Raw genomic sequence first — 18754 nt, forward strand, 5'->3', positions numbered from 1 at the left:
GCTGGAGACAAAGGCAGAGGAATAATTAGTGTAGAGGAATAATTAATGTCATATCATCGTTTGTTTTTTACTGCCTTACATATGTATAGCCTCATTGTATTTGAGGAATGTGTGACAGCAAAGTATCCAGAGTATCCCAGTGCCTCGGAACTGGGCAGTCACAGTAAGAGGGGCGCTTAAGGAATCAGAGGAGCCCATCCTCAAGTAGTGCAGCATGGTTGGCAGGAAAACAGACTACCTAGGAAGAAGGGTATTTTAATTCTAGGAAAAGAAAGGGAATAAAGTTTTATACCCACTACATGCTAAGTATTGTTAAGCTTTTGTATGTATACACTGTCTCCTTTATTTTGCAGTAACTGTGAAATAGGGAGTTTGGTCCTCATTTTACAGATGATGAAACTGAGGGTAAGAGAGCTTTAGTAATATAAGACCAAGGATTTGAACCACATGGGTGTTCAGTGCCATGGGTTTTTTATATGCTGCACTTTGTCATGTTTTCCAGTAAGATCTCTCAAATATAGCTATCAAGCTTATACTCCATAGGTTTTTTTAATGTTGCCTTCCTATAATAAGCACGGTGCTTTAGCTCTTAAAATATAATTAACTAAGTTCTGATTATGGGAGGCCATTTGCTTTTATTGAGGAAGCATATATGTGAGACAAGTAAAAAATGGAAATTGAATGACATAACATGTATCCCTGCCCAGGTGTGCCGTCTTTCTAGAATGCTTAGAAATGCCAACCTTTGCTTATTTTCTTTCACCCTACTGGGTATGTGGAACTTTACTTAAAAGAATGAATCGAGAGTCCAAAGATACCTGGAGGAAAAAGTATGAAAAGTACACATTTCCAGTTAGCTGAAAAATTGTTATTTATGACATTATCAGAATACAATACTGGCACAGTGTAATATATCCCACAATATAATCCCAATTTGCATTGTTTAAAGTAGGCACAGACAAGATTGTGTATTCTAAGATACATAAGCTAATTTGTACCATGAAACTTTTGCAGTTTTAAAGCCTGAGTGGAAGTGGGTATATTTACTTGTCCACCTTTTGTGTGTATTTTTGTGCACTGCTTCTTAGTAAACTAGAAGCAAGAAATGGTATCTCAAAGCTATAGGGTAGCATTGAATATAGGACAGTGTGCTTGTGTGTTGTTTCCTCAGTGTTGAGAATGGGTGAGGTTTTCTTTACTTTCTCTCTTGAAAAACTGATTTTTAAGTTTGCTTGTTATTTTTGTCATCTTTCTTAAAATTTACCAATATCCAGTGAATCATGAGAGGAAATAATGCTGAACATTTAGCCTTCTAGCTAGAACTCCTTGTGCTACTGAATTAGAAGTCCTCAGTTGCCATGCACGGTTAACACACTTTCATTCTTTAGCATTGCTCTTTGTTCTTGAGGAAAATGCTATAAGAAAATAGGAATTTCCTCTCATCATTACCCCTTTGGCAGTGTGTTTCAATCTAATTCCTGGTTGGCATTCTGTCCCGGCTACAACCCCTTCTCTAAACTCCATCTACTAAAAGGGGGATTCCAGACAGACGAGGAAACAGCTTTCAAACACTGCACTGCAGGCATATTAAGTTATTCCCCCACTGTGCAGTCGGGAAATCAGGGACCACTTCTCTGGCGATGAATTCTAATGAGCTGCTAAGGATGCCGTAGGGTGTGTGCACACAGGCGTTTTCTTTCCCCTCCCCCCCTTCTTCCTTTTCCCAAGCCCCCTCTTCTCCCCGTTTCCCCTCCTCCTCCTTTATCCCCTCCCTCTGTGTCTCAGTTCTGCAGTAAACGGGGCTGAGGCACATTCCTGCACTGCAAGGCTTTCTGTTAAGGATGTGTTGTGGCTTTTGTTCGGATTGCAGCATGCAGAATTACAGGTAACACTCTGAAATCGAGCTAGACAGATAAATTCTGTTGAAATGTTTTCAGAGAGGCGAAATATTACATTGGAATCAATGAAGGAAATGAATTACCTTAAGTAATTTTATTAGTGGTAGTTCTAGTAAAATATTTTCAGAAATGCTATGCGCAGATTCCTTTTCTTCCCCCAGAAGGCTCAAATGAAAAGAATGGGGTTAGATTGATCCGGCTTGCGATTGATTTTGTTTTATGTTGATCACGAAAGCTTGCTGTTGTTGCTCCTCCTCTGTAGAGTAAAGGACCAGTTATGCGGGGTGCCGCTGAGAGTAGCCATGAATAGTTGTACCGGGTGGGGTAGGATGGAGTGGGAGGGTTGGTACCAGCCTGAGCTAGCCAGGTTCTTTGATTAGGGCATTGGATGCAAAATGTAAAATGCTCTCTCCTTTTCTTCTATCAGCTGTTCAGAGGAGACTCATTACAACTCCTGCTGAAGCTCCTAATCTTCCTCCCTTCTCTTCTGCCCTTACCCCTACCCTCATTGGCCTGAAGACACTGTACCAGAGTTTGGCTTACTCCCCTGGTGCTATGTGTATGGTAAACCTGGTACTATGGCCACATCTGGGACTGGCCAGACAACTGCTGCTGGTTCTCCCTATTCCAAGAAGGATTTAAAAGGGAATTGTACTGCAGGCAATGCACCAGAGCAGCATCAGGAGCTTGGGGACTAAGACTCCTCTGGCATTATTACAGACACACAGAGCTGACCGCAATGACAGCAGCTGCTCCTTTGAACTGTTGGCAGCAGCCAAGCGGCAGCATGAAGTGAGAGATCACTCCCAAGCTCAAGATGAACTCTACCTTGGATGGTAATCAGAGCAGCCACCCTTTTTGCCTCTTGACGTTTGGCAATTTGGAAACTGTCGATTTTTGCCTTTTGGAAGTGTTGATTATTGTCTTTCTCACTGTATTGATTATTTCTGGCAACATCATTGTGATTTTTGTATTTCACTGCGCACCTTTGTTGAACCATCATACTACGAGTTATTTTATTCAGACTATGGCATATGCTGACCTCTTGGTTGGGGTCAGCTGCCTGGTCCCTTCTTTATCACTCCTCCACTACCCACTTCCAGTCGAGGAGTCTTTGACTTGCCAAGTATTCGGTTTTATAGTGTCCGTTCTGAAGAGTGTCTCCATGGCCTCTCTGGCCTGTATCAGCATCGATAGATATATTGCTATCACTAAACCTTTAACCTATAATACCCTGGTCACGCCTTGGAGACTACGTCTGTGTATTTTCCTGATTTGGCTGTATTCCACCCTGGTCTTCCTGCCTTCCTTTTTCCACTGGGGCAAACCTGGATATCATGGAGATGTGTTTCAGTGGTGTGCAGAGTCCTGGCATACCGACCCCTACTTCACCCTCTTCATCGTGGTGATGTTGTATGCCCCGGCAGCCCTCATTGTGTGTTTCACCTATTTCAACATCTTCCGCATCTGCCAACAGCACACAAAGGAGATCAGCGAAAGGCAAGCCCGCTTCAGCAGCCAGAGTGGGGAGACTGGGGAGGTGCAGACCTGTCCCGATAAGCGCTATGCCATGGTCCTGTTCCGAATTACTAGTGTATTTTACATCCTCTGGTTGCCATACATCATCTACTTCTTGTTGGAGAGCTCCACAGGCCACAGCAACCGCTTCGCCTCCTTCTTGACCACCTGGCTTGCTATTAGTAACAGTTTCTGCAACTGTGTCATTTATAGTCTCTCCAACAGTGTCTTCCAAAGGGGACTAAAACGCCTCTCAGGGGCCATGTGTACTTCTTGCGCAAATCAGACCATAGCTAAGGACCCTTACACAGTTAGGAGCAAAGACCCCCTTAATGGATGCCATATCTGAAGTGGTTCAGACGCTCTGGGTCACTGTGGTGTGTATGTGTGTTTGTGTGTTTCCTTTTTCTCTCTGTATTCCTTTGCAATAGGAAATCTGGGACAAAATAATTAGACTCTAAGCAATAGCAAACAAATGATCATTCAAAAATACCCTCTAAGTTTGCAGAAATTATTTTCTAAAAAGTGTTTTTGCATCAGAAGAATCAGGACGGTGAAGATAAATTGCTCTTGGTTCCAGGTTTTGTAATGTCACAAAAATGACTACATTTTTAAGATTTAAAATAAAGCCATATCTAACACCTCTCTTCAATGGGCATGACTGAACCTGGGTGTGAGAAGCGTCAGCATTTTTAAAAAGTCATTTTGTCGCTTTTCTGGGTTCTTTCCAGCTGTTTGGGCTGCATATGCAATTGAATTCTTTTAATGTGGAATATTAAAAACCAGTGATGAATTAACAGGATTTAAAATTTTTCTTTATATATGCCAAAGTAGAACTACACCGCAAGTTTTAGCACTGTCATTTAGAAAGCCAAATGTTTTATGTTTTTTATGTCTTATTCTCATGAGAGAATTCTCAATACAGTGAAAAATGTGAACACGTGAACACTAATTTTAAAATTTTGCAGTGTACCATAAATGAAGCAAAAGTGCAGTCAAATCATGTAATTTTTATGAAAAATTGAGCTGCTCTCCGTGCCGTGCTTCATGGAGATCTAAAGGGAGATCTAAAGAAACGTGTGCATAGAAAGTGATTGTGTTGTTGTATTTTTGCCCATGCTTTTGTTTATGTGTGTATTGAAAATATTTGAATTTAGATTTCTCTTTACAGCAAAATGTGTTTCAATAAGCTGAAAAACAAAAGATAGGTTAATTGCTGCCATTTTTCTGTGTAATGGTGAAAACATATAAAAGTAAATCTTTAGTCTTCTCTCTCTCTTTTTTTTTTAATCCAGAGAGTTTTGAAATATCAGAATATCTGGGAGAAAGGTGTCCTAAGCAATTGAGTCAGAAAATATACAGTATATTTAACTAGTACTCTTAGAAAATAGAAGGGGATTGAGATGTTCTCTTTTTGGTTAAATGGAATCAACAAAGTAGCATCTAATTCTTTTTATAAGCAATCTTTTTTAGTTAGTGTTAAGGAATGCACATTTGAATGAGAGAAGGAAAATGAGAAAGGACATCTTCATTGCTATTCTCTTTCTGAGGAAAAAAAAGGTCCTTTGGTATAACAGTTCTTTACTTAGTCTTCCCTTTTTTAAGCCAAAGTACTAGCAAGACCTTTAGGATGTTATTACGTTAACTCTGTAGAATTATCGAGAGTACTGTATATTTGTATGTACTAGTGCTGTTTTGTTCTTCAAGTGATTATCTTTAGAACAAGAAGTTTATTTTTCTAAAAGGAGAGAAGGACTTCCCAGGAGCTCCAGGCATGAGAGTATTTCCTCTGCTTTTTCTACTGGTTTTAATGTTTTGGAAGTCTTCAGGGGACTTACATGATCTCTGCCTTTGGCTAGATGTTATAATCTGAATACAACAATGGTATTCAGTGAGATGGAAGAAACCCAGGGGAAATGGGTTAAAGTGGCGTTTTGAATCCAGGAAAGGACACGGATATTTATAAAACAGGGAGATAGACTTTGGGGGTTTTTTTGTCATATATTAGAAAACCTACTGCCCCCGTTTAAAGTGAAGGACAGCAGTCTTACGATTTTAGGTTTTAGATACCAGTTTGATTTTAACCTCAAATATGTGTTCTACTTAAACTACTTAATTTCAAGTGAATCAGTGTTACATAAACATTGAAATTTCAGATTCTGAATTCTTCCCAAAAGCTTGCTTGCTTGTTCTTTATATTTACTATTAGAAAACTTGATTCTAAGCTGTTTCAATATTTAGAACTCATTAAAATTGTAAGTTATTTTAACAATGAATGGCTGTTTAATTGCCATTTGAATTGGAAAACCTTTTCTCTTGGATTCTAAAAAATGGTTCTGTACATTTCTCCTTTATTTATGTGGCACAAATCTAAAAAAACCAAAATTCCCTTTTCATACGTGTTGGAGAATGTAACCTGTTCAGATTTGCAGTTTGCTTGTGAGTTTTTAGTTTAGCAAAATGAGAATCTCAAAGATTTTTTTTATATATATATATATATAGAAAACTGATGTTAAATCAGTGGATTTTTACTTTTGCAGATGCTGAGCCCTTTTAATTTTTTCCTGCAATGGAGTTCCATCTTGTGAGAAAAGAGAAAACCCTTTGGTACAGATCTTACGGAAATTTTATGGAAAAAAGAAAATATCTATTTGATTTTCTGGAAGTGGCTAATCAAGCTGATTTTTTTTTTTTTTTAAGATTTTATTTATTTATTTGACAGACAGAGATCACAAGTAGGCAGAGAGAGAGGAAGTGAAGCAGGCTCCCCGGTGAGCAGAGAACCTGATGTAGGTCTCGATCCCAGCCGAAGGCAGAGGCTTTAACCCACTGAGCCACCCAGCACCCCTCAAGCTGATTTTTTAATGACCTAGAAGACAACTCTTTTAATAAGAGCTTTTGTTAACAGATTTTTACATTTCTTTTGTCCTAGTACCAAATTTAGATGTTATTAGAAATATTTTTTCACATTAAAATCTGTCACTGCCTCTGCCTAAAACCAAAGTAGAAACTAAGTATGTGTAGTAATTTTAAAGAAAAATTCCCCCATTCCCCCAGCTGATACTTGCTTAATATCAGATGTTTTTCCTGTTTATCTTATAGTCTTCATTGGACTATATAAAGTCTGCCTTTTCTTTTAGTTATTAGTTCTTTTCTCACCTTCAGTGTTTTTTACTGTTTTTTAATTTCGTTTTGTTTTTTAATTTTTATTTTCTTATGTGTGTACATGTTGGGGGATGAGCCTGGATGTAATCACTAAGTCTTTTTTTGTGTGTGATACATTTGAACAGTTTGTATTTAAATAACCTTTTCATCCTGGCAAATTTATTGCAGCATTTGATGACGTTTGGTTTAAATACCAATCTGGCTAGTTCAGAATGAAAAAAAAGAAAAGTATATTTTTAGATTCAATTACCTTGGGCCTTGGCAAAACAGTGCATTTAACTATATATGGTATATGACTGATAGCAGAGGAAGCATAAGCTTTTGGTGATTGTGTTGAAATTGTTTCATAGTAAATGTTCAGATAAGACAATAACTAATGGTTATGTTTGTAAATTAGTTGTACATGATTTCAGAGGAGATGTGTTTTGTTTTTCTCTTAGAACAGAAAAGCAGTTACAAAAAGACAGGTGGTCTACTTTAATGAAAGAACTGTCTTACACCAGAAAGGATATTTAAATTGTTCATGGATCTGCGCACTCCCACATTCCGTTTTGGAAAGGGTTTTCTTTAAGCGTTATTGCTTGATGGATTTCTTTTTGAGCCTTTTTAAGGGCTTTTCCTTTTTACTTGAATAATGGTCTTAGTATTTTTAAAGATTGGGAAAACTTGAATTTTTGTACTATAAATGCATTGTCCACTCTTTGAACTTGAAATTGAAGTAACAGGGTTACAAGTTCCCAGACAGCAGAGTGGTTTCTGGGAGTGTTTCCTCAGCCTTTCAGGTTTGATTGAAAATCTGTGCAGTGGCTTTGTGGGAAATGTTTTAATTTCGCTGTGTTTTTGTACCATAGAAGACTTGTGAAATAAATTATTGGCAAACCAGAATTTATTGTTATATGAGCAGATTATGGGAAGATTAAGGATGGGAGAATTGTGGCATTTTTGATTTTTTGAAGTCTTCACAAATTGTTCTCTGTGTTGTTTTTGTATAATTTTTCCATTTCATGTTGAAGGAAACCTAATTATTTTATATTAAATGTACACATTATTAGTACATTCTGCAGATCTTGGCATTATCCTAGTCATTTCTTATAGTTGCAAATGAGTCATTAGGCTTTTCTTCAAAATTTGGGTGAAGAGTGTATCATGATATGATTAAAAGGAACTTTGAACTGAAAATAAAATATCTAGATTTCTGTTTCAAATTAACTAGTTTTGTAAGGGCAAGTCACTTCTCTGAGCACTTAATTTCTTTTTTTTTTTTTAAGATTTTATTAATTTATTTGACAGAGATGGACCCAGCAAGAGAGAGAACACAAGCATGGGGAGTGGGAGAGGGGAAAGCAGGCTACCAGCTGAACAGGGAGTCCAATGCTGGGCTCAATCCCAGGACCCTGGGATCATGACCTGAGCCAAAGGCAGATGTTTAACGACTGAGCCACCCAAGCACCCAGCACTTAATTTCTTCTATAAAAGGAGATAATCTCCTCATCCCTCATAGGGTTACTTTGACAATTGAATTAGATATGGATTTAATTTTGTAATATGTGAAGTGCTTTGCAATAAAAACACAAGTACTATTATTTGTATTTACCATGGTTTCACATCTGAAGAAGTCCACATAAGGATATGGTTCCCCCCACCCCCCCACATTAAGGTCTTAGAAGCTCGGTGTGGGTTAGCAATCCCAAATTTGGGAAGAGAGGCATGATAAACCCTCACCTTTCGAAAACAACAGTAGCATTAAATCCAGTATAAAACTATTTTCATTTACTTCCTTTACTTGTCTGTAAAGTCTCTAAAGGCAGGAACTGTAGTATTACTTCAGCTCTTTATCCCCAAAATCTAACATGGGACCTGGCTCAGAGCAAGTTCTGGTCAACTCTACAGAATTAATGAATGATTCTTTCTTATTATTACTTCTAATCACTGATATTACTTCTAGTCATTATAGAGCAGTGGTGTTCAAAAGGTGGGCCAGAGCCTATAAGCAAGCAGTCTTCTCTTTGCTCAAGGCTATTCTTAATTCTAAATGATAAAAGATATCTTTTTAGGACCAAAAGACCAGTGTGGGAATGTGTGTTCTCTGTATGCCAGGTAACTACTCCTGGAAACCCTGTAGCCTGGGCCAAGGGAACTTATGGTGGTGCTGTCAAACTGCCAGTTTCTCCTGGCCTGGATAAGGAATATGTACTTGGATCACGTCACCTTCTTGGCTCTGATTCCAGGTAAGGTATGCCATAAAAATCAGTCACAAGGAAAGAGGAGGTAGAGCCTAGCTTGGTGACTAATTCTGTGGTTTTTCTTTGTCTTTCAGTCTTTACCAGTTTTCTAGTTTTGTCTTCCTTTCTTTTCTTAACATGCTATCAATCATGTGTTCAGAGGGATATGCTTTAGATGAAATGGCTTGGAAGGTGTGGAAAATTCTTTTATGAAACAACAGTGGCTTTAGGGAAAGCTTAAATAGTTAAGAAGCCCTTATGCAGCAATCTGTGCTATATGCCAGTCATTGCAATTAATTGGCAGTTATAAAGAATCACGTGATTCCTTTCTTGTAAAAAAAAGTCTGTGTATTAAATAATCAGTTTTCTTTTCCTTCTGTGCTCCCAAAATGCTCTCAGTCAGCTTTAAATCTTCTAACCAGAAGATAAGAGGAGTCTAGTCTGGGGACTGATACTTGAGGGCTCCCAAACCAGTCGTGTTACCTGCCCAAGTCACTTTAAGTTGATGCCTGTCATTCAGCAAATCCCACCTATCCATACAGAACTTCCAATTAGTGTATTTACTCCTCTTTTACAGTTAGCCAAAGATCACTGGTCTTTTGAGAAAGGCATCTTACATAATACACAGGCCCAAACAAACAAAACAAACAAAAATCGGAGGAAATAGAAACAATGCAAGTCACAAAACTTTTAAAAGTAAATCCAGTATGTTTTCCAAAATATATTTTCAGAGAAGCTTTTGCATCTGTGAAAAGAGAGTAAGTTGCCATTTTTTAAAAAATGAACAGGAAGAGAATAAGAAAGAGCTCTTGAGATTTAAAGTATAATCAGGCATTTTTTATTTTATTTTTTATTTATTTTTTAAGATTTTATTTATTTATTTGACAGAGAGAGATCACAAGTAGGCAGAGAGGCAGACAAAGAGAGGAGGGGAAGCAGGCTCCCTGCTGAGCAGAAAGCCCGATGTGGGGCTGTATCCCAGGACCCTGAGATCATGACCAGATCTGAAGACAGAAGCTTAACCCACTGAGCCACCCAGGCACCCCTAATGAGGTATTTTTTAAATCAGAAAAGTTGGAAGGTAAAATTGAAGTAAGATAATGAAACAAAAGATGGTAATACAGTTAAAAACAAGACAGAGATGCAATAGAGGAGGCCCAATATCTGGCTAACATGATTTTCAGAAACAGAATGTGGGGGGAGGAAATGAGGAAATTTTCAGAGAAATATCAGAAGAAAAATTTTTAAAACTGAAAGATATGAGTTTCCATAATGAAAAGGACCAGGTTGGTGTATGAAAAAGACTCTATGATGGCGAATCATAAAATCTCAGAACACTGGGGATAAAGGAAAATCTCAATAGCTTCTTGGTCTGGCTTAGTAAGGATGGAAGAGTGGGAACACGCTAAGTACAGAGATCTAAAGAGCACTGAACTTCGTGCCACATTGAAGCAAGGAGATAACTGGGAATAACTTCTAATTTTTGACAAGTGTTTTGTTTTTGTTTTTTTTAAACCTAGAATTTTATACCCAGTCAAACTTTCTTTCAAGTGTGAGAGTAAAAACCCATTTTGAGATATGCAGGGTCTCAAAAATATTTACCTGCCTTACATCCTTTCTCAGTGAGTTACCAAAAGATATGCTTCCCCAGAACAGTGGTTGAAATTTAAAAAGTGGAAGACAGACAAACCAGGAAGCAGGGGCTCCCAACACAGGACCGAGGGGAAGAGAATTCCCATGGTGATGGAGAAGGAAAGCCATGGGATATCAGCTGTGCAGCAAACCTAGATGGCAACTCATCCAAGTTGGAGCAGAAGGAAGGAGGACACTAGGAAGTATGTCTTTAGAAAAAAATAACTGAGAGGAATTTGCAGTTCTTTTTATTTAATTATTTACTTTTTAATTTTAAAATTTATTTATTGAGAGAGAGAGGTGTGTGTGAAGAAGGGGAGAGAGGAGAGAGAGAATCCTAAACAGGCTCCATGCCCAGTGCAGAACCCAAAGAGGGGCTTGATCTCACAACCCTGAGATCATGAGCAAGGTTGAAAACAAGAGTCAGACGCTTAGCTGACTGAACTGCCCAGATGCCCCAGGATTTCATTTACAATTCTGTCAGATTTGTTGGGGAAGAATTGGTGATAGATATACATAGAATATTGAGAAGAAAAATGGAGTAATTAGTAACTGTGCAGACAAAATGGAAATGGAGCAATTAGTAACTGTGCAGACAAAATGGAAAATTAGCAAAGGAAGTCTAGTTGTGATATATTCTGTGATTTAGCTATGAACAATATTGATTTAACTAAAAATTGTAGCAAAATTACATTGAGAGTCAAGGAAGAGAAGTGCGTGTGGCGGGTGGGTGAGTTTGGGGACTATGACAGGTACAGTATCATCTTCCATACTAGAAAGTATGGAAGATATGTATGAACACACACAAACACAGAGAAAATAGCAATTTAAGTATATTATTTATATATATATTATTATATTTAGATATATATTATTATATTTAGAAATAGGAAGAAAGAAATCAGCCAAGAAAAAAGAAAAAGGAAAGGAAGAAATGGTTGCTTCTGGGGAGCAGGGAGCAAGATGGGAGGAGTGAGGGGTCTAGGGTCTGCTATTTTTCTTTGTAAGCTTTGTACTGTGACCTTTCCAAATAAGTAGGTATATTATTTTTTACAAGAAGCATAAACCACATTTAGGAAAAGGCAAATAAATTTCAGCAGAAGTAGAGGGAAACCGGAAAGCATGGGTTTAGAACATACTAAAGTAGAAAATGAGAACCTTATAGCACTCTGTTGTCTCTGGTCCTATATAGAGCAACTTCCTATTCTTATCCTCCTAGGAAGACAGGCAAAGGGGATATATTATCCCTCTTTTACAATTGTGGAAGCCTGTTTTGGGGTCTGTAAGACCTTTTTGATTCCAATCTACTACATCATGATGATGCATAGGTATCTGTTTGGGTCTTTTTACACATTTTTTAATTTTGGTTTTTACCAAGGGAAGATAACAGACTTGAAGGCATCTTCTTTGACATCCTGGGAAGGAAATCATGAAAACAAACGTGTGTGTGTGTGTGTGTGTGTGTGTGTGTATGTGTGTGTGTGTGTGTGTGTGTGTTTGATGAATATATGTATACTGGTATGCAGGTGTCTATAGTACAAGACAGTATCAGATGGCAAGTGGGAATATGAGATGATGAGTGGAACGTGAAGTACTATGCAGTATTCATAGGTAAGGAGATGTGTGTTAGATGACTTTCCTTAGAAGGCAGTATATGAGATGGGCAAGGTTCTGGGAAAAGTAAGATCTCTGTAGTGTTATCTCAGCCCACCCCTTGTATAAGATTGCTGAAAGTATTCAGCTGGGGGGCGCCTGGGTGGCTCAGTGGGTTAAAGCCTCTGCCTTTGGCTCAGGTCATGATCCCAGGGTCCTGGGATCGAGCCCCACATTGGGCTCTCTGCTCCGCAGGGAGCCTGCTTCCTCCCTTCTCTCCCTCTCTCTCTCTGCCTGCCTCTCTGCTTACTTGTGATCTCTCTCTCTCCCTCTCTGTCAAATAAATAAAATCTTAAAAAAAAAAAAAAAGGTATTCAGCTGAGCAGAGTTTGAGGAACCCAAAAGATCTATAGACAATAGACTAATAAAGTAACCTACAATTATCAAAGCAACATATGACACGAGAGTGCCCTTTGCAGAGTAAAAAGTACATCTTTATGTTACATTACCATGATAAAAATCACTTAATGAAAGATTTATTGGTTTGTTACAAAACGATTGTATTGGCTTTGAACAACATACAAAAGTAAGTCTTTTCAAAGTCAAACTCTAAATTCTGTGTCTATCAGCTTTTAATAAATACCTATTGAATTAGTAAATTAATATTTTGGGGAGAAAGCAGAAGTTACAGCATTAAACAGCATGACTTCTTTATGAATTTTCTTCCAGAAAGACTGGGGAAATCCCCATTGCCAAAACCAGTTATTTATAGCTAGACCAGAAATAAAAAAATTAAGAAGGCCATTTGTGGGTCTTGTCTTCATTGGCCCTTGGGGAACAGAATCTGACTCTAAAGTCTTTTTCATTTTTAAAAGTTCTTTTTCTTCATGACATGATATTTGTAGTAATTGAAACCCTTCCTACTTAGACTATGTTACCATCATGAATTGTTAACATCCTTGTACCGAGGATGTGTGTTGTATTCTATGGAGCACTGGAAATGAAGTTAAAACAGAATTTAGGTACTCATTCTGGCTATTTATTAGGTAATCTTAATCTGTCTGAACTTCAGAAGTATACTCATGTTTGAGTTATGATGATGCCAACACTAAAGGGGTTGGTTTAAGATTAGATGCATGTTACATTAATGTAAAGCTCTTTATGTTTATATTCTTGGATCACTTTTCTCCTAAGATAAAGAGGAAAGTAATGAAAAGAGCATGGATTTTGGAATCTCTAGCCCTTGGTTCTCTATTCTGTAAAATGGGCTTACTCCCCTTTTTGTTAGAATTATTGTGAAATTCAGACACTATACATTTTAAGTATGTAGAATTGTGCATAGAAATTCAGTAAAAGATTGTTGCTATTATTTCTCTGTCACACAGAGGTCAGAATCTCCCAGTAACCTCCAGGGCTTGCTGCAAACTGGAATGTACTCAGAGGAAAGCCCTGGGTGAATGTGGAGTGACCCACCCTTTTTGCAGGAATCATAAACCCCTCAAGTACTGCCATAATGATTTGCTCCATCAGTGCCTTGGTGTTTTATGTATTTTGTCCTGCTTTTATAGTATGTTGTGCTGGAGGACTACTTCTGTGCAATTCTTAGACATTAAGGTACGTGCATTTAGATGTACTTCATTAAGGAACAAGTCATTGAGGCTTAGAATAAAAGCTTTATCTAGTAGGTTAGAGGTAAAAAGGAAATTTGGGACTGCAGTGGTGAAGAGGTATCCCTTTCATTGAAATTCAAAAATGAGTTGTACTAGGAAAAAATGAAATCATGGCAAGGGGTGTTTTAAGCTTCAAAGAGCTCTGAATGAAGAGGGGTCATTTATGTACTTAAGAAATAGGCCATGTGGGGCGCCTGGATGGCTCAGTGGGTTAAGCCTCTGCCTTTGGCTCAGGTCATAATCTCAGGGTCCTGGCATCGAGCCCCACATCAGGCTTTCTGCTAAGCAGGGAGCCTGCTTCCCCCTCTCTTCTCTGCCTGCCTCTCTGCCTACTTGCGAGCTCTCTGTCAAATAAATAAATAAAATCTTAAAAAGAAAAAAAAAAAAGAAGAAATAGACCATGTAATATGTAGTGATGAAAAGTATGTGCTTGAGAGGCAGACTTGAGTTTGAATTCTAGCTCTGCCAGTTAATAACTGTGAACCTACGGCAAGGTATGAAATCCCTTTGTCTCTGTTGCCTTAATTAATAACACTATTTCATGCAAGTATTAGGATTAAATGAGCTAATGCATGTGAAGCTTTTGGCCCATAGTAAGCATTCGGTACATATTAACAGGTGCTGCTGTCTTCCTTGTGTGAATATGGCCGCATGGATAAACCAGAGGTTTCAAGTTGAGGTATAATGCAGAGTAAGGTCAGAAAGATAAATTGGGGGGGCCGCCTGTGTGGCTTAGTCAGTTGAGTACCTGCCTTTGGCTCAGGATCTCGGGATCCTGGGATCGAGCCCCACGTCAGGATCTCTGCTCAGCGGAGTGTCCACTCCCTCTCCCTCTACTGCTCCCCCTAACTTCTGCATGCGCTCACTTGCTCTCTCTCAAATAAATAAATAAAATCTTTTTTAAAAAGAAGGAAAGGTAGATAAATAAATTGGGATGACCTAGTCTGGAATAAATGGCTAGGGTAGGAATTTGATTTTAATTAGGAAGTAGAGATGGACTTAAGATTTTTGAAGGGGTAAATTACATAATATAGAATCCTAAAGTCACAGGGCTAGAAGACCCCTTAGAGGTCGCAATCTAGACCCTTCCTTTCACAGATGGGGAAAGGGAGACCCAGAGTGGTGACTTAATTAGTTGTGGAGCTGGGACTCAAATCCTGCCCGGTCTTATACCTCCCTTAGGCTGTCATACCACCAAAGTAAGCTCAAAGGATTGTTCAACATTCGTCAAGTGCTTAGAAAATGGGAGTTGCTAGCAGGTTTGGGGAAAAAAGGAAAACAAGTACTCAGATTTTGGTATGTTATTAAGTATTTTCCATTGGCACTTACAACCAAACCAATTAAAATCTTAGTTGGAAAGTTCTGTTGATGACTGGCAGCCACCTCAGAAATGTTTGTTAGGGCAAGTGAAAATACATGACATGGGTGGTTCTAGAAAGCTTGCATGGCTATTTATAGTACTTGTACTGCTGTTGAGATTAGAGGGTGAAGTTTTTGCTTAAATAAAATTGAAGATCACTGCTAGTCCAGTATCTTTTAAAAGTGCTGTTTCCCAAGAACTTTAAATAGAAAAACAGTTTAAAAAACTTAATTTCAGGAGGGCTCTTACTACCTATGTAGAAAGGCATTACTACAAAAGTGCTAATAGACTTTGGTTAGTATTATACCTTTGTGCGGATAAGTTTTGAGTTTTTAGGTTGATAAAAAAAGATCTATATAGTTACAGCTTTATACATTAATGATGAAATAAGATCGCTTTTAAATATTTAAATATTTATTTCTCGGTAATTGTTTAAGATTAATTTTTTAGGGAAATATTAAAATCTCAAACATTTTTCTTGTATATTGGGGCTCAAGGAAACATTATTTTTGCCTGAAAGCTATATAAAAATATATAACTAAAATAGATATCAAAACCCAGAACATATAGTGTGTGAGTAAGTATATGAATGCAGACCTCTTATAGAATTCTGAATGCAGTTCAGCAGTTCACAGATGAAGGTGTCTGTGATTAATATCATTCAAACACAGATTCTCAGTTGTGTTAACTGTTATAAGAGCTGGGAACTCTGTAGAATTGTAAAGTCATATTAATATATCTAGCTATTCTGTAGTTGCTGTATATTTTTGCTACTTAATTCTCTAGTTTAAGAGTTATTTTCAGAAGAAACTAACTTTAAAACTGAGTATTTGTTAAGGATTATGAAATACAAATATTTTCTTAGAAATCATAATTTGATTATTTGGTTATATAAAAATACAGTTTGAGAAATATATCTTGATAATGTGTGTGGTATATCATGAATGGGTGATTTTAAGAAGATTTGGTTCTGGACACAGAATGCTTTATAAAACCTTTAAGCAAATAGTGTAAGTCAAACAGTAGAGTCTTTATTAAGCTGTACAAAGAAGGCATTTGATACATGGTCTTACTCAGTAATATAATTGAAGTAAGTATTTGGAAATTATCACAGTTATCAGAAACAAGTGTTTGGAATATGCCTTTGTATTTCATAGTTTTGTGACTTCAAATTTAGCTGACTCATAGATTACCTCCCCTCCCAGCTTTTAATCAAAATGACACTTTTTGTGTTCACTTTTGTCAGGTAACAGTTCATGAGTATTTCCTGCTTCTTGGGCCTCTCCATGATGGATTACTATGAAGAAGAAGCAACAATAACAAAGCAGGAAAAGGTTGACAGTGCAGTTAGCATTTATGCCTTATCTATACATGATTTGGGACCGTTTTGCCAAACATTGAATAATTTTCCTGTGGGAAACTTGAGCCCTAAAAGGAAATGAACATAGCTAAAAGACTGCATATCACAGGGGACTTAAGTTTATTTTTAGAATGGCACTATAATGCCATATTTGGATTGAAACAATGCGATAGCAGTACATTATTTTATTAAAAAACTGTCTTTTCTGAAGAAGTCATCTGATTTTCTGTCATACTGTATGCGATAGAATTAACGTAAGAAGTATATAATTGTTCAGCTGACAAGGGCTAAAGTATGTATTAAAGTTAGAGGCACTTGCTTGTCTGGTAGACATTACTGGAGCCTGCTTTCTGAGTCTGCTCTGTATAACATTCTCTGGCAGTTCATTGCCATAGTACATGGTTGTCTTTTTGTTGTGTATGTTTAGAGTAAGTTTTCTTTATTGGAAGGGAAAAAGAGAATGAAGGAAGATTAGTAACATTGGACGTTGATATAGTTATCTAATTGTCTTGAGATGGAAGGGCAGTTTTCTAAATGAGACAAAAATAGAGAAACCCAAATGGGTTTTGTTTCTGAGAAATGATTTAAAAAAAAAAAAAAAAAAAAAAAAAAGATGGTTAGCAAAGGTATTTCATACTGAGCTCTGCAGTGTTCTAGTTAACATTATTCATAGGGGGAAAAAACCAAAAACACTTACTGCGTCATTTATATTATATGTCAACATTTTTCCTGCTGCCTGATTTAGCTTCTTTGTAATTTCATTTGGGTGAGATAAATTATGATGTTGGTAATATACAGTGGATTTCTGAATTAGGTACTAAAATTGCAGATCCCCCACAGGGCGCTAAGTCCCAAACAGGAAAACCTGACAAATACACATTTTGTCCCTTGGCTCTCTCCCAAAGTTGGAAATATGCCAAAATCATAAATCTCAAGTCTGATGGGAAAGAGCCACCACTGATGTACAAGGTCTTATGGTTAAGGTACATGTTGGAATCCAACGAGCATTTAGGGAAAATGCCTTTTCTTTGAATAACTTCTAGAAGGGCCACATGTTGAGATTTTCTTCACTTTGTTTTTATGTTTAAGAGCATTATATATATTTCTCTGTCTGCATGTTGTTCTCTGTCTGCATGAAGGGCCTTAGTTACTTCTGTTTAAGCCCACTGAACAACCCTTATCCAAGAAAGCACTTCCATATGAGTAAAAAGAAAAAGCATATTTTCAAAGTCTGTCATGTCAGTTTTAGTTATAAGAGCTAGAAGACAAAAGCCTTTTTTTCATATGTTAGGAACTAGAAAGGTCACTCACTACTGATAAGGGACTTTGCTCACTTTTACAGTATGTTTGTCTAGGTTAAGAATGTGAGCTAAAAAGCCAGAAGAATTGGGTTCCAGGCCCAGCTTCTCCCCTTTCTAGCCAGATGATTTAACTTCTTCCCCTGTTGTCAGAAGGTTAAGATGGGTCGATCTGTCTGTACGTAAGGCAGTTAAAACCATGGCAGTAGATCCATCTTAGCTCTTGTTATTGTTGGTTAATTATTTTTAAGTCTCTAAAAGCAAATTTGTCAGCAAAAAATGAGTGGCCCTGAACCTTAGGTGTCTCATATATCCCTTTGAGAATTCATTTATTCAACAAATACCTGATGAACGTCTACCATTTGTCAGACTCTTCTAGGAGCTGTAGATGGCACATGAAAAAAACAAGTCTCTGCGCTTATGAACTTCCACATTCTAGTGAGTCTTAAAATTCCTAAACATTCCTCTTAGAAAAATACATGCAAAGCATTGCATGCAGTGTCAGAGAATTTATGGTAACCTGTAAGTCTGTTTATTAAGTCTCCAAACACATCTCAGGAATCTTCAAAATTTCAGAAATCTCTAGGAATATCACAGATACCTTCTTTTTATTTTGTCAGAATTCCTGTGTGAGGCATTCTTTAAGAGGGTTATAGTATTTGATTTTTAAAGACAAAGCTATTGTTCAAGAGACAGAATAATTGTTACTGTTTTCCTTAATCACCTTTTTTGGTTACATCCAGTTAGAAGTGCTTAGATTTAACATGATCAATTGAAATAAAATTTCCAGATTTTTCAGATTTGTGTAGGACCATCTTGGTCTTGTCCACACATAAGAACATCTATTTTCACTGGCGTAGAAGTCTTATTCTTTATTTTTTTACTTAAGCAAGTCTGCTGTTTCCAAAACATATATAATTAAATAACATATGATGAGAGTTACGTAATTTACAGAGAATGATTATACCTCAAGGATGTTTTCAGTCCTCATTTATTCCCTTATAAACATGTAGCACCCCTTCAATTTCTTTTTTCTTT

The 18754-nt window shown here is 37.3% G+C and overlaps 2 protein-coding genes across 3 annotated transcripts in view; both read left to right on the forward strand.

Annotated features, from left to right (window-relative positions):
* LOC111145651 (RAB GTPase activating protein 1) overlaps positions 1 to 18754 on the forward strand; it is a 153944-nt gene that overhangs the window by 86525 nt on the left and 48665 nt on the right. The gene's annotated exons all lie outside the window — the stretch shown is intronic.
* Positions 1798 to 4054, forward strand: LOC111145653 (G protein-coupled receptor 21). The gene is made up of 2 exons (XM_022500722.1): positions 1798 to 1885; positions 2326 to 4054. The coding sequence occupies exon 2, from the start codon at positions 2716 to 2718 to the stop codon at positions 3763 to 3765; it is 1050 nt and encodes a 349-aa protein (XP_022356430.1). The 5' UTR covers positions 1798 to 1885; positions 2326 to 2715; the 3' UTR covers positions 3766 to 4054.

This window comes from Enhydra lutris, unplaced genomic scaffold, assembly GCF_002288905.1.
Source record: "Enhydra lutris kenyoni isolate GAN:26980312 unplaced genomic scaffold, ASM228890v2 scaffoldscaffold13, whole genome shotgun sequence".
Lineage (NCBI taxonomy): Eukaryota > Metazoa > Chordata > Mammalia > Carnivora > Mustelidae > Enhydra > Enhydra lutris.